At 44.2% G+C, this 13,641-nt stretch overlaps 1 protein-coding gene across 3 annotated transcripts in view; it reads right to left on the bottom strand.

Moving 5' to 3' along the window:
* tmcc2 (transmembrane and coiled-coil domain family 2) overlaps positions 1-11,512 on the bottom strand; it is a 170,095-nt gene extending 158,583 nt beyond the window's left edge. For 2 of the 3 annotated variants that reach the window (XR_011587495.1, XM_070859235.1), the window contains exon 1: positions 10,893-11,512. Coding sequence is in view for 1 of the 3 variants with exons in the window: in XM_070859235.1 (XP_070715336.1) it covers positions 10,893-11,069 (177 nt within the window). In the remaining 2 variants the exon portion in view is untranslated. Of the gene's footprint in view, positions 1-6,272; positions 6,388-10,892 lie in introns of those variants that run through there. The other variant, XM_070859236.1, reaches the window with a different exon arrangement.
* Between the last annotated feature and the right edge of the window lie 2,129 nt (positions 11,513-13,641).

Below are 13,641 nucleotides of genomic sequence, written 5' to 3'. Positions count from 1 at the left end.
TCGCACACTTTAATCTATTTTCCCAGTTCACTTTAGCCAACTTTGCTTTCATAACTTTGTAGTCTCCTTTATTTAAGCTTAGGACACTCCTTCGACTGTGCTGAATATGATTACAGCAGGTGGGGACACCACATTTAGCCTCTTGTGTCTTTAGGTTTAGGAGGGATGGTTGGGTTGCCGGGAAAGGAAAGGGGGGAGGGGGGTGGAGGTATCGGGGGTACATGCACATGGTCATTAAGACCCAAACTAGGCTCGGCTATGATGCCCCCTTACCTCCTCGTTCAGATAATTGAACAGTCTGCCAACATTTTCGGTTTCGGTTAATACCCAAATATAGATTCATAGATCCAAGGTACAGCATGTTGCCTTCACCCGTGGAACCATAGCAAAGCACAGTCATTGCCACCTTTTAGAGGCGGGGGTGAGTGTATCAAATCACAAGCAGACAAAGAAAATATACTGCAGCACATAGTCACGGAGCAACAAAGAGAATTTAGCTGCCTGACGAACAGCAACTGAGGCGCATATTTAAGTTTTATAAACCCATGTATACATATAAATGGAGAGGAAAGCAGTGAATTTATATTCACATCAGCATGACTTTCTTCAGCAGAACACTCCACGAAAGACAGAAGAATATTTCCAAAATGACCTCCTGAGGTGAGGTACTAGTTTGGCACTTCACTATCTCAGTTATGCGCCCAGACACCTTCCTCCTCTCACTCAAAATGTCCGTGACCAACACCCAGTAGCTCCATTTTTGCAATAATTATACTGTACCTCATTGCTCCTGAAGTACTGAAATGCACCCAATCCACTTCTGCAATATAGTAGCCGTTACAAGTTGAACAAACGTAACCTGCCAAAACCACACTGAATTCCTTTTTAACCACTTGTAATATACATAAACAAGGTTACTCAACTGAATCCATCCATTCTGATACGGTAAACTGACTGGTTTATCTTGCAAACCACAGTCAATGATTCAGACCTGTGAGACTCTATCCGTCTTCGGCCATTTCCTCTCTATGGTGTATTTAGCTGTGAATCAGCTGTGCAAAATTTAACTCATTACTGCTCACTGATCTTCACTGACTCCCAGTTAAGCAACGCCTCGATTTTAAAATTCTCATCCTCATTTTCAAATCACTCCATGGCCTCGCCCCTCCCTATGTCTGTAATTTTCTCCAACCCCTATAATTCCATCTAGATCTCTGCACTCTGTTGGGTCTGGCCTTTTGAACATCCCGGATTTTAATCGCTCCACCATTCAGCTGCCTCGGTCCTAAGTTCTGGAATTCCCTCCCTAAATCTTTCCGCCTCGCCACTTCTGTTTCCTCCTAAATGCTCTTTAAAACCTACCTCTTCAATCAAGCTTTTGGCCATCTACCCTGACATCTCCTTAAATGGCCCGATACCAACTTTGTTATAACGTTTTATTACATTAAAGTCATTATATAAATACAAGTTGTTGTGGCTGAAAAAAATTGGGGGAAACCTTTTACGCTGTGCTGTTTACATACAAGTGTTGGAAATATGATGCAGCATCTCACTCACCCAGAAGGATAAAATAGAAATAAAAATACAAATCGATGACTAGATTTACTGGAATACGAAATGGATTATGGATGCATTGTGGTACAGGCTAAAATGAAAACAAGCTGACATGATAGGTACAGCAACCGAGTTTGTGTCAGCTGTAGCTCATTGGGCAGCGTTCTCACCTCAGAGTCAGAAGGTTGTGGGTTCAAGTCCCACTCCAAGGACTTGAGCACATAAATCTAGGCTGACACTCCAGTGCAGTGCTGAGGGAGTGCTGCACTGTTGGAGGTGCCGTCTTTCGGATGAGACGTTAAACCGAGGCCCCGTCTGCCCTCTCAGGTGGACGTAAAAGATCCCATGGCACTATTACGAAGAAAAGCAGGGGAGTTATCCCCGGTGTCCTGGCCAATATCAATCAACATCACAAAAAAGCAGATTATCTGGTCATTATCACTTTGCTGTTTGTGCGCAAATTGGCTGCCGCGTTTCCTTCATTACAACAGTGACTAAACTCCAAAAGTACTTCAGTGGCTGCACAGTGCTTTGAGATGTCCGGTGGTCATGAAAGGCGCTATATAAATCCAAGTCTTTCTTTTAAAACAACCAACTTGGATGGGGAAGAGCACTGTACTATATAGCTGAAAATGACCAGGAACTCCAGGCCTCCCATAATCATTCTAAGTGCTAAAGTGAACTAAAAATCAAAGCTGAAAATAATTAAGGAGCCCTCTGTTACATTTTCCAGAGCTTTCGCTCCTGCCAATTCCTCACTTATGTGGCGGCCTGGAGGTGTGCATTTAGCTCCGACAAATAATTCCAAATTTCAGGTTTGTTTACCATCATTGTTCAAGTTTTCGGAGAGCTTATCTGATGCAATGAGGCCAGAATATGCAGCCAATTTATTATTTTTAAATACTTAGGCTACTGTATTTCTACACACGCCAGATGGAAAAAAAAGTTTTCATATGTTCCAACAGTATATTTGGACAGAAAAGTTAGAATGAGCGCACAGTGTGTATTGCACAGTGTATCCAGCATGAAGCAGGATTGAGAACTTGAGTTGCGATACAGTTCCAGAACTAATGGACGCTGCAACCTGGGGCTCACCATACCTCACATCCTACAACGTGTTAGGAGGGTGCAATCCGGATCTTTGCTTGAAATGCTCAGTGTTTTTCTGTCAAATCAGCTCACTGTGCACAGTTTTGGTCTCCGTATCTCAACTGTGCAATTTTGATCTCTTTAACTCAGAAAGCACATACATAGATGCCTTAGAGGCAGTGCAACAAAGGTTCATTGGATTGATTCCTGGGATGAGAGGCCTGTCCTATGATGCAAGATTGAGCCTATACTCTCTGGAGTTAAGAAGAATTAGAGGTGATCTCATTGAAATATAGGACGATTCTGCAGGGGAATGACAGGGTTGATGTTGAGAGGTTGTTTCCCCCTGGCTGGAGAGTCTAGAACAAGGCGACATAGGGCTCAATTTTGCCCAACCCCTTTTTTTAAGCGCACTTAGCTTAAGTGCGCTGACTTTGCGCGCTGGAAACGGCATCAGAAAAAAGTCGCCCCATCCTGGCCGCTCTTTCGAGTCCCCGCGTGGCATGCATTGTGCAGTGGGGGTGGCAGAGCAACAGGCCAGCGCCGAAAACAGTGCCAGTACCTGCACGCAAGCGCAGTGAAGTCTGCGCGCATGCTACTGCCCTCCCAGCGTGTCCTGCGGGCTGTGAGCAGGACCCGATGCTCGCAGCCCCTATCCCCGGCCGAAGGGACGCCCCGATCTTCGCCACACCCTATCCCCGGCTGAGTGGCCTCCCGCACCAGCCAGCCAGCCCACTGACTTCCCGGGCCGAGGTGGGACTTTAGTTTTATTTTTTATTTATTGATGGTTGTGCTTGAGAGTTTGATTGGGGGTGGGGAGGGTGAGAGTTTTGAGTGGGGGAGCGGCGGGGGCAGAGAAAGAGTGTTTTGATGCGGGGGGGGGGTAAACAACACTTTTTTTAAAAAAACTTGATTCTGGCATAAAGGTACGACTTCTATTTTTTATTTGTTATTGATTGATCGCTTATTACTTTTTGTGGTTTGCTTAGTGCTTTGTAAGTCTTGGTGCTTTAAATGCGCCGAATTCTTAACTGCCCGCAATGTTTTTCAGAGCTGGCCACATACGCTGACCTAAGTCAATTTGGAGTAAGTTTTAGCTGGCCAAAGTGGCATAAATGGCCAAAACTGGCATAAGTGTCTGGGAACACCCCCTTTTGAAAAAAAAAACTGAACTAAAAAAAATCGTACCCAACTGACTTACTCTGGAGCAAATTTTGGGGGGAAAATTTCATTTTTTAAATTTACACCAGAAAAAACAACTTACTCCAAAAAAATTGATGCAAGTCATGGCCAAAATTGGGCCCATAGTCTCAGGATAAGGGGTCGGCCATTTAACACTGACATGAGGAGGAATTTCAGACGGTTGTGAATCCTTGGAATTCTCTGCCCAGGAGGGCTGTTAATGCTGAGACGGTAAGTATATTCAAGGCTGAGACAGATAGATTTTTGGACTCTAGGGGAAGAGATATGGAGATCAGGCAGGAAAGTGGAGTTGAGGTCGAAGATCAGCCATGACCTTATTGAATGGCGGAGCTGGCTCGAGGGGCCGTATGCCCTACTCCTGCTGCTAATTCTTATGTTTGCCAATTTGGAGGATTTGCATGCGGCTAAGGCTTTTACAGTGCCCCTGTTAAACCTTTGGATGACACAACTGAAATGGGACAATTCAGAACTATGAACCTAACAGAATGTGCTGTGCCCTGATTCCTGTCCAAATTTAAGACCAAATTGTAGCTGTAACTGACTCACTCAATGATCGCCGCGGTAATTGCGTGATCTCACTGCCTGTCCTTTGAAAGAAAGTACAGGGTATCCTAAACTTTTGATTCCTAAGAGCATGGGAATTTGTTTGGCCATTTTAGTAATCCAGGACCTCCTTCAATCATTTTTCATCTACCCTAAATCAATAACTTCCTTTGCAAAGTCAGAAATTGACCAAATTCATTTTTGAAAGCTCCAGCTGAGGCAGAGTCCACTGCACTAAGCGATGAGTCTATTTCACAAGTCAGTGACTAAGCGTTAAGATGTTGCTCAACTCACAGTCTCTTTATCTTAAGATTTCAGTTTTTCGGATGACTCGTTAAATCGAGGCCCCGTCTGCTCTTGGGGAGATGTGAAAAGATCCCATGGCACTATTTCTAAGAGCAGGGGAGTTATCCCCGGTGTCCTGGCCAATACTTATCCCTCAATCAACATCATTAAAAACAGATTATCTGATCATTATCACATTGCTGTTTGAGGGAGCTTGTTGTGCACAAATTGGCCGCTGCATTGCCAACATTACAACAGTGACTACACTTCAAAAGTACTTAATTGGCTGCAAAGCACTTTGGGACATTCCAAGGTCGTGAAAGGTGCTATATAAATGCAAGTATTTCTTTCTTTCAAGCATATATGTGTAAAGACAATTCTAAAATATATACACACCTAAATTCTGTCCATTATAGATATTTTATTCAAATCAAAAGGCACAGTGCCACTTTCCCAATAAGTTGTTATGTGATGAGTGGGCTTGCAATTATCTCATCAATAGATCAACACACCTACACCACCCACTTCTGCAACAAAGGTTGAGAGCTCCTGGAAGAAAACATTGTGTGGGGCTCGTACTCTGCAGCCCTGGAAGTACAATCAGAGCCTTTTATATACCCAGAAACAATCTCGACATAGTGGATTGAGACAGTTGCCGAATATTATTTCAGAGATGCGCTGAAGCTGTTCTGCACCATTTATTTTACATAGATTACACTGAATATACAGCACAGAAACAGGCCATTCGGTCCAACCAGTCCATGCCAGCGTTTATGCTGCACTCCAGCCTCCTCCCATCTTTCCTCATCTAACTCTATCAGCATAACCCTCTATTCCCTTCTCGCCCATATGCTTGTCTAGCCTCCCCTTAAATGCATCGATACCATTTGCTTCAACCACTCCCTGTGGAAGTGAGTTTCACATTCTCACCACTCTCTGAATTCTTTTGAATTCCCCATTTGATTTTTTTTGGTAACTATCTTAAATTGGTGGCCTCTAGTTTTGCTCTTCCCACAAGTGGAAACACTCTCTCTGTGTCGACCCTATCAAAACAACTCATAATTTTGAAGACCTATATTAGGTCACCCCCGTTCAGCCTTCTCTTTTCAAGAATAGACCCAGCCTGTTCATCCTTTTCTGATGGTTATAACCTCACATTTCTGGTATCATCCTTCTCCGGTGCCTCTATATCCTTTTTATAATATGGCGACCAGAACTGTGCGCAGTACTCCGATGACCTTTGGACTCTGTTGCAAGTGCTACCAATGAGCCAAGGCTGACATCCTGATCAAGGAGTCTCTGCCAGGTCTAAATTATGCAAGCATGCATGGCTGGGCAGAGGCAGACAATAATGAACATGTTTGTGTGTTCAAAAGGTGAACTACTGGCAATATGCATCCTGGTTCCCTCAATAGCTCAAAGCGGGTAGCTCATGACTAAGTTGGCTGGTCTCCACCAGGAAGGCATTCGGGTTACCTCCACTGATCTTTATCCTGCAGCTGTTGTGTAAATCTGCAGGCAAACATTGAGTAAAGATGCAATCAGGTTCGGCTGTCAGGTTGCTGTGTCAGCTGTGGCTCAGTGGGTAGCACCCTCACCTCTGAGTCATGGTGGGTTCAAGTCCAACTCCAGAGACACGAGCACAAAAATCTAGGTTGACACTTCACGGCAGTACTGAGGGAGCACTGCACTGTCGGAGCCGCCATCTTTCGGATCAGACGTTACACCGAGGCCCCGTCTGCTCTCTCATGTGGACATAAAAGATCCTACAGCATTATTTCGAAGAGGAGCAGGGCAGTTTATCCCTGGTGTCCTGGCCAATATTTATCCCTCAAGTAACATCACTAAAAAAAAAACAGATTATCTGGTCATTATCACATTGCCGTTTGTGGGAGCTTGCTTGTGCGCAATTTAGCTGCTGTATTTCCTACAATACAACAGTGACTACACTTCAAAAAGTACTTCATAGGCTGTAAAGTACTGGGACATCTTGAAGCTGTGAATCATAGAAATTTGCAGCACGGAAGGAGGCCATTTCGGCTCATCGCGTCCGTGCCGGCCGACAAAGAGCTATCCAGCCTAATCCCACTTTCCAGCTTTTGGTCCGTAGCCTTGTAGGCTACGGCACTTCAAGTGCATGTCCAAGCCCTTTTTTTAATGTGATGAGGGTCTCTGCCTCTACCACCCTTTCAGGCAGCGAGTTCCACCCTCTGGGTGAAAAAAATTCCCCTCAAATCCCCTCCAAACCTCCTACCAATTACTTTAAATCTATGCCCCCTGGTTGCTGATCCCTCTGCTAAGGGAAATAGGTCTTCCTATCCACTCTATCTAGGCCCCTCATAATTTTATACACCTCAGTAAAAGGCACTATAGAAATGCAAGTTCTCTCTTTTCTATCTTTCTAATCTGAAGTTCACTCCAATATCCCCCCAACTTTCTGTACATAGCTATGCCTGTCACACTGTGCAGAGCCTTCATCCACCAGGCCATTAAGGAGAGATCTAATACTAATTTTTAATTTCTCATGGGAGAAGAGGGAAGCTGCAGGTATTTTTTTCCCGTTTAAGCTTCAAGTAGCTCAGCATCAAGGTCAGGAAAGAATTACACAGAGGCCAGGGGAAATCAAAACTCCTCTCAAAATGACTGAGATTAGGTCCCGGTGAAGTAGGATTGGATCAGAATGAGTCAGTTGAGGAAAGGAGGGAAAGTGATGAATAAGAAACCTCATCACGTCACTATGAAGCAAGGGAATGTAAATAAAGCAAGGCAAACTACAGCACAAATTCATTGCATGACTAATGGGAAGGCACACAATCCAGACCTGCCAAATGGCACTCATTTGAAGCAACAGTCGCTTGTTCTGCTTCAAAAACAGTATGTGCGTGTGCATCTTCACTGCAATGACCAGTCAGATGGTCCATCGATCCTGACTATCCATGGGCGAGGTAGAAGACTGCCAGCACCAACCACACCATACCCCAGCTAAAGTCTGCACTTTCAGGAAAGGAGCACAAAAAAAGAGGGATAGTTGAAAGAAAAAAAAACAATGTATAAATGTAACCTATTTCTGAAAGCTCTGAGGATCGTGCCGACAATTCCAAGATCTCAGCGAACCCATCCGAGAGAGAACCAGTGAAAAAGGAAGGCATGGAGCAGGGAGGCAGAGGGGGTAAACATTATACATGAGCCATTCCAGATTGTCTTTACACATTTTGCAGCAGATGACGACAAAGCTGGAAACATGTTGCCTACCTCTCTTAACTGGAAATGTCAGAGGCCTGGGGTTGGGGAAAGGAAGAACTCCAAAAATAAATCAGTAGCAGGTCACTTAAATCACCCACATAAACAATTTGTTTTGGCACCGTGTTACAATGCATTACATACTATTCTTTTTCTATATCAAAAGTAGATTATATTAAATATTACTGCTTTTTCACTCAAACACATTGCAACTCCCATAAATTTAGAATTGTCCTCATTACCAAAACATAAAGTGAACTAATCCACTGTTAAGCTTAGCTCCAGGTTAAGCAACACCTCGATTTTAAAATTCTCATCTTTGTTTTCAATTCCCTCCATGGCCTCATCCATCCCTATCTCTGTCATTTCCTCCAGCCCCACAACCCTCCGAGATATCTGCGTTCTTCCAATTCTGGCCTCTTGAGCATCCCTGATTTGAAACCACTCCACCATTGGCAGCCGTGCCCTCAGCTTCTTGGGCCCTACGCTCTGGAATTCCCTCCCTAAACCTCTCCACCTCTCTCTTCTCTCTTCTCCTTTAAAGACACTCCTTAAAACCTTCCTCATGGACCAAGTCTGCCTTAATATCTCCTTGTGTAGCTCGGTGCCAAATTTTGTTTGATAATGCTGCTGTGAAGCGCCTTGAGACGTTTTTCCACGTTAAAGGCGCTATATAAATCCAATTTGTCATTGTTGTTATACCATGCCATGGAAACTGTAGATGATTTGTGGATGGGGTGATGGAGGTGACCATTCATGCAAGTTTTCAATGTTATTTTTGACACTCTGAGGCTGCAGGGCAAGAGGGCGGGGGGAGGGGGGGGGGGGCAAGAGACACAAACCAAGGACAGACACTTCTACACAAAGAACGAAGGGTTTGTCTCAGATCAATAGTCTATCTTCCTAAGCAGGCAAAGCATTTGACACACGGAGACTATAGTGACACGCAGAAGAAATAGTAAAATAAATTACGAAATAGACTTTACACCGGTTGAGTTATTCTGGGCTAGAGGTACAATATTCACGACTGTCCACATCAACTGCCATGCACCAAGAATATTAATTTGCAGATGAGAAAAAAATTGTTTCAATTGTAGGTGTGGCATATACTCGAGTTAATTACAGGAGGAGCACGAGTTTGGGACACTGCAATACAATACTAGTATTGTATTATTCATAGTAAATTAAAAACATGGTTTAAAATGATATGATATTTGTTTCCACGATATCACCGAGTTATTAATTTTCCTTTCTTATGGAAATAAGAGCATCCTGCTGAATGTCATGTGCTGTACTAGCCTCTATTTATAAAAATACACTGCAGTATGCGTTTCTATTATTGAGCAACGGGAGCACAAGGGGGCAATAACTAGAGTGTACTGAATGGCCACTGGTGAATTACAAAACAGTAATAAAAGGTGAGAGGTTCAGACAATGTCACGAACCACAAAATTGAAACGTGACCAATTTACATTCATAATTCCAAGGCTGGATTTGATTTTTAAACTCTCTGTCAACCACGGAGAAGGATAGTAAATCTGCAATATTTTTAATGAACAACTTGTATTTATATAGCGCCTTTAACATAGTAAAACGTCCCAAGATGCTACACAGAAGCATTATACAACAAAATTTGACACTGGCCACATAAGGAGATATTAGGGCAGATGACCAAAAGCTTGGTCAAAGAGGTAGGTTTTAAGGAGCATCTTAAAAAGGAGAGGCGGAGCGGTTTAGGGAGGAATGCTTTGGGCCTTGGCAGCTGATGGCACGGCTGCCAATGGTGTTGCGATTAAAATCAGGAATACACAAGAGGCCAGAATTGGAGGAGCGCAGATATTGAGGGGGTTTGTAAGGCTGGGGGAGATTACGGAGATAGGGAGGGGCGAGGCCATGGAAAGATTTGAAAACAAGGAGAAAAGTTTTTAAAATCGAGGCGTTGCTTGACCAGGAGCCAATGCAGGTCAGCGAGCAGAGGGGTGATGAAATTATTGACGGTAAAGTGATTCTTTTTGTGCGAGTTGAGGCAGCAAGTGTATGCAAGCTATTTGACTGTGCAGCTCAGCACAGTTCTGCCCAACACTGTCTTCAGCCTACATCTCCACACCCTCTTTCCAACAGGATAGTGATTGGAACTGGGAACCCTGGCTTGATTTTCCACTCTGTTGGCACAGTATCGGTTGCCAATTACCCACCCATATAATTGCCTGGCTGAAATTAAGTAACAGCACAGATCAGCATATCCACTTTGGGTCAATCAAAGAATACTACTTTTTGCAATATGCTCCATTGAGATTCAAGTTCAGTACTGAATTATGCACAGACTGCACCTTCCGCTGGATCTTTCACCTGTGATCTTAACTGTTTACCACAGCAGAAGGAACGATTCCTCCGTGACCAATTAATCGACCATACATTTCCATTCCAAAACTGCACATGGTTAAAGTGCAGCCGATAACTCACTAATCATTTGAACCACACAATATCCAACAATCTGCACTGGAAACTAACTTAGGCCGATCGTAAATGGACAGAGATGCATTCAGTGCCCCCTACCCCTCCCATCCCTCCCATCCTTGGGCCCCAGACGACAGGTCAGTTAACAATATCACATTTAAAAAAAAAAAAATTAAATTTGAAATCAAAATAAACACAGTCTCTCGTCAACTTAAACCTGGTTATTGCTCAGGCTGACCACCCTATACCACTTTCCTATAATGCGACACCGCATGACGAAACCGGCGAGCGTTAACATCAGACATTAAGTTAATTTAAAGTTTTATAACAACCCTGCATTTAGATAGCGGCTTTAACGTCCCAAGGAACTTCGCGAGAGCGTGATCAGACAAAACCTGTAAAAGCACGCAAGGACAGGTGACCAAAAGCTTGCTGGGCTTTTATTTACATCAATCCATGCCATTAAGAAATGAATTTTTTTTTATATATATTAAAAAAAAAAGCTACATCTTAAAAGGTACCTTGAGGTCTTGCGTTTTGTTGTTGCGGGATGATGGAGGCAGTGAGAGCGATGGGCAGGCAGTATCTGGAGGAGCAGCAGCATCTCCCTGCTGTCTCAGTGCAGCATCAGCACCAGCCCCCGGCTTCACCCCATGCTCCTCATCCAGGGGCAGCTCATCAGACTTGCACCGCTTCATCTGCAAAAAGGAGGGTGGGGAGGTGGAAGGAAGAATGGGGAAGTGGGATCTTGCTATATGTCTTGCTGGAAACTATCTCCCACCTCCCCCCCCCACCACCCCCGGTTAAAAAAAAATAAAACCCCTTAATTAAACTGCCTTAAAAATTTACTCTTCCAGGGGTCCATCCGGATAAATCGTTGACGTTTACAGGCAGAAGACATCTTAATGACAGAAATTAAATGACTTTTAATGCTCTCTCATGGCGACACCGCCTTTTAATTTTGCCCCCTTCAAAAAAATAGCCTCTGGTGACCTCGGCGGCCAAAATGCACAGCACTTCACTTCATGAATTTACGAATGCGGTCGAATTAAGCAGCCGCCGGTGGATCTTGACGATATATTTTTTAATAACCGCCATCACCGAACTCCCCGAAGAGCCGCTGCCTGACTGAAGGAAAACAGCCATGGCGGAGGAGGGGGGGGGGGGAGGAGGAAGCCCCGCCCCCTTTCTGCGCCTCCTCCCCACCACTCAGCGACGGGACGCGGCCGACTGGCACCGGCAGCGTCCAATGGGTGGCCGCGGATGGGTGAGGAGGCGGAGGCGGGACTTGTGGGGCCACATTCAAGTTAGGTTGCAGGGCGATAGATAGGGATAGGGCGAGCGGTAGTGAGACTTCCTTCTCTCTGTTGGAGCCACTTTGTGCACACCGCAGGTAGTTCAGGGCAATTGATGAATATTCGCCCTTTTCATCAGGCAGTTTCCTTTTGGAAGTTAAGAACTGCAAGGTTATACAGATCAGGAAAGGGTGAATAGACTTTTTGAAAAAAAAAAGGAAGGCTGAGGGGTGAGCTTAATGGAGATCTTTAAAATTATGAAAGGTTTTGATAGAGTGGATATAGAATGTTTCCACTTGTAGGGAAGAAAAAGAAAGACTTGCATTTATATAGCGCCTTTCACGACCACTGGACGTCTCAAATCACTTTACAGCCAATGAAGTACTTTTGGAGTGTAGTCACTGTTATGTAGGAAACATGGCAGCCAATTTGTGCACAGCAAGCTCCCACAAACAGCAATTTGATCATGAGCATGTTATGTTGATTGAGGGCTAGATATAGGCCAGGTCACCGGGGATAACTCTCCTGCTCTTCTTCAAAATAGTGCCATGGGATCTTTTACGTCCACCTGAGAGAGCAGATGGAGCCTCGGTTTAATATCTCATCTGAAAAATGGCACCTCTGACAGTGCAGCACTCCCTCAGCAGTGCACTGGTGTGCCTGCCTAGACTTTTGTGCTCGTCCATGGAGTGGGATCGGGAGAGAGACAGCAAGACTTCCTTCTCTCTGTTGGAGCTCCTCTGTGCACACTGCAGGCAGTTCAGTGCAATTGCTGCATCTTCTCCTCGTATCAGGCAGTTGCCTATTGGAAGTTAAGAAATGCAAGGTTATACAGATCAGGAAAGGATGCACAAGTTCTTGGCGGGGAAAAAATGATGGCCGCGGGGTGAGTTAATAGAAGTTTTTTAAATTATGAAAGGTTTTGATAGAATGGATACAGAGAAAATGTTTCCACTTGTGGGGAAGAGCATAACTAGATAGTCAATATACAATAGTCACCAAGAAATCCAATAGGGAATTCAGAAAAATTCTTTACCCAAAGAGTGGTGAGAATGTGGAACTCACTACCACAGGTTGTGGTTGAAGCGAATAGTATAACAACCACAACTTGTATTTATATAGCGCCTTTAACGTAGGGAAGCGTCCCAAGGCGCTTTACAGGAGTATTGAGATTTAAAAAATTTGACAAATCACATAAGGAGAAATTAGTGCGAGTGACCAAAAGCTTGGTCAAAGAGGTAGGTTTTAAGGTGCATCTTGAATGAGGAAAGAAGTGGAGAGGTTTAGGTAGGGAGTTCTATGGCCACCGATGGTTGAGTGATTTATAATCAGGGATGCTCAAGAGGGCAGAATTAGAAGAGCGCAGATATCTCGGGGGCGCGTGGGGTTGTGGGGCTAAAGGAGATGACAGAGATAGGGAGGGGCGAGGCCATGGCGGAATTTGAAAATAAGGAGCATTCTGAAATCTAGTTGTTGCTTAACCGGAAGTCAATGTAAGTCAGCGAGCACAGGGGTGATGGGGGAGTGGGACTTGGTGCGAGTTAGGACATGGGCAGCCGAGTTTTGGATGATCTCGAGTTTACGTATAGATAAAAGAAAGAAAGACTTGGATTTCTGTAGCGCCTTTCATGACCACGGGACGTCTCAAAGCACTTTACAGCCAAGTAGTACTTTTGGAGTGTAGTCACATTAAGTCTCGTACATTCACAATAAGATGCATTTAAGGGGAAGTTGACAAGCAAATGAGGGAGAAGGGAATAGAGGGTTATGCTGATAGATTTAGATAAGGAAAGACTGGAGGAGGCGAGAGTGGAGCATAAACGCCAGCATGGACTGGTTGGGCCGAATGGCCTGTTTCTGTACAGTATATCCGATGTAAGCATGTTGCCCCCCACTCCTGTCTTACAGGAGCAAAACCAATAAAAACTGTAAGAAAATAAATTAAAAGGAAATTTAACAAAATAAATTAAAATAC

Source organism: Pristiophorus japonicus, chromosome 17, assembly GCF_044704955.1.
Source record: "Pristiophorus japonicus isolate sPriJap1 chromosome 17, sPriJap1.hap1, whole genome shotgun sequence".
In the NCBI taxonomy this organism is placed as follows: domain Eukaryota; kingdom Metazoa; phylum Chordata; class Chondrichthyes; family Pristiophoridae; genus Pristiophorus; species Pristiophorus japonicus.
This window is presented reverse-complemented; position numbering and strand designations above follow the sequence as displayed.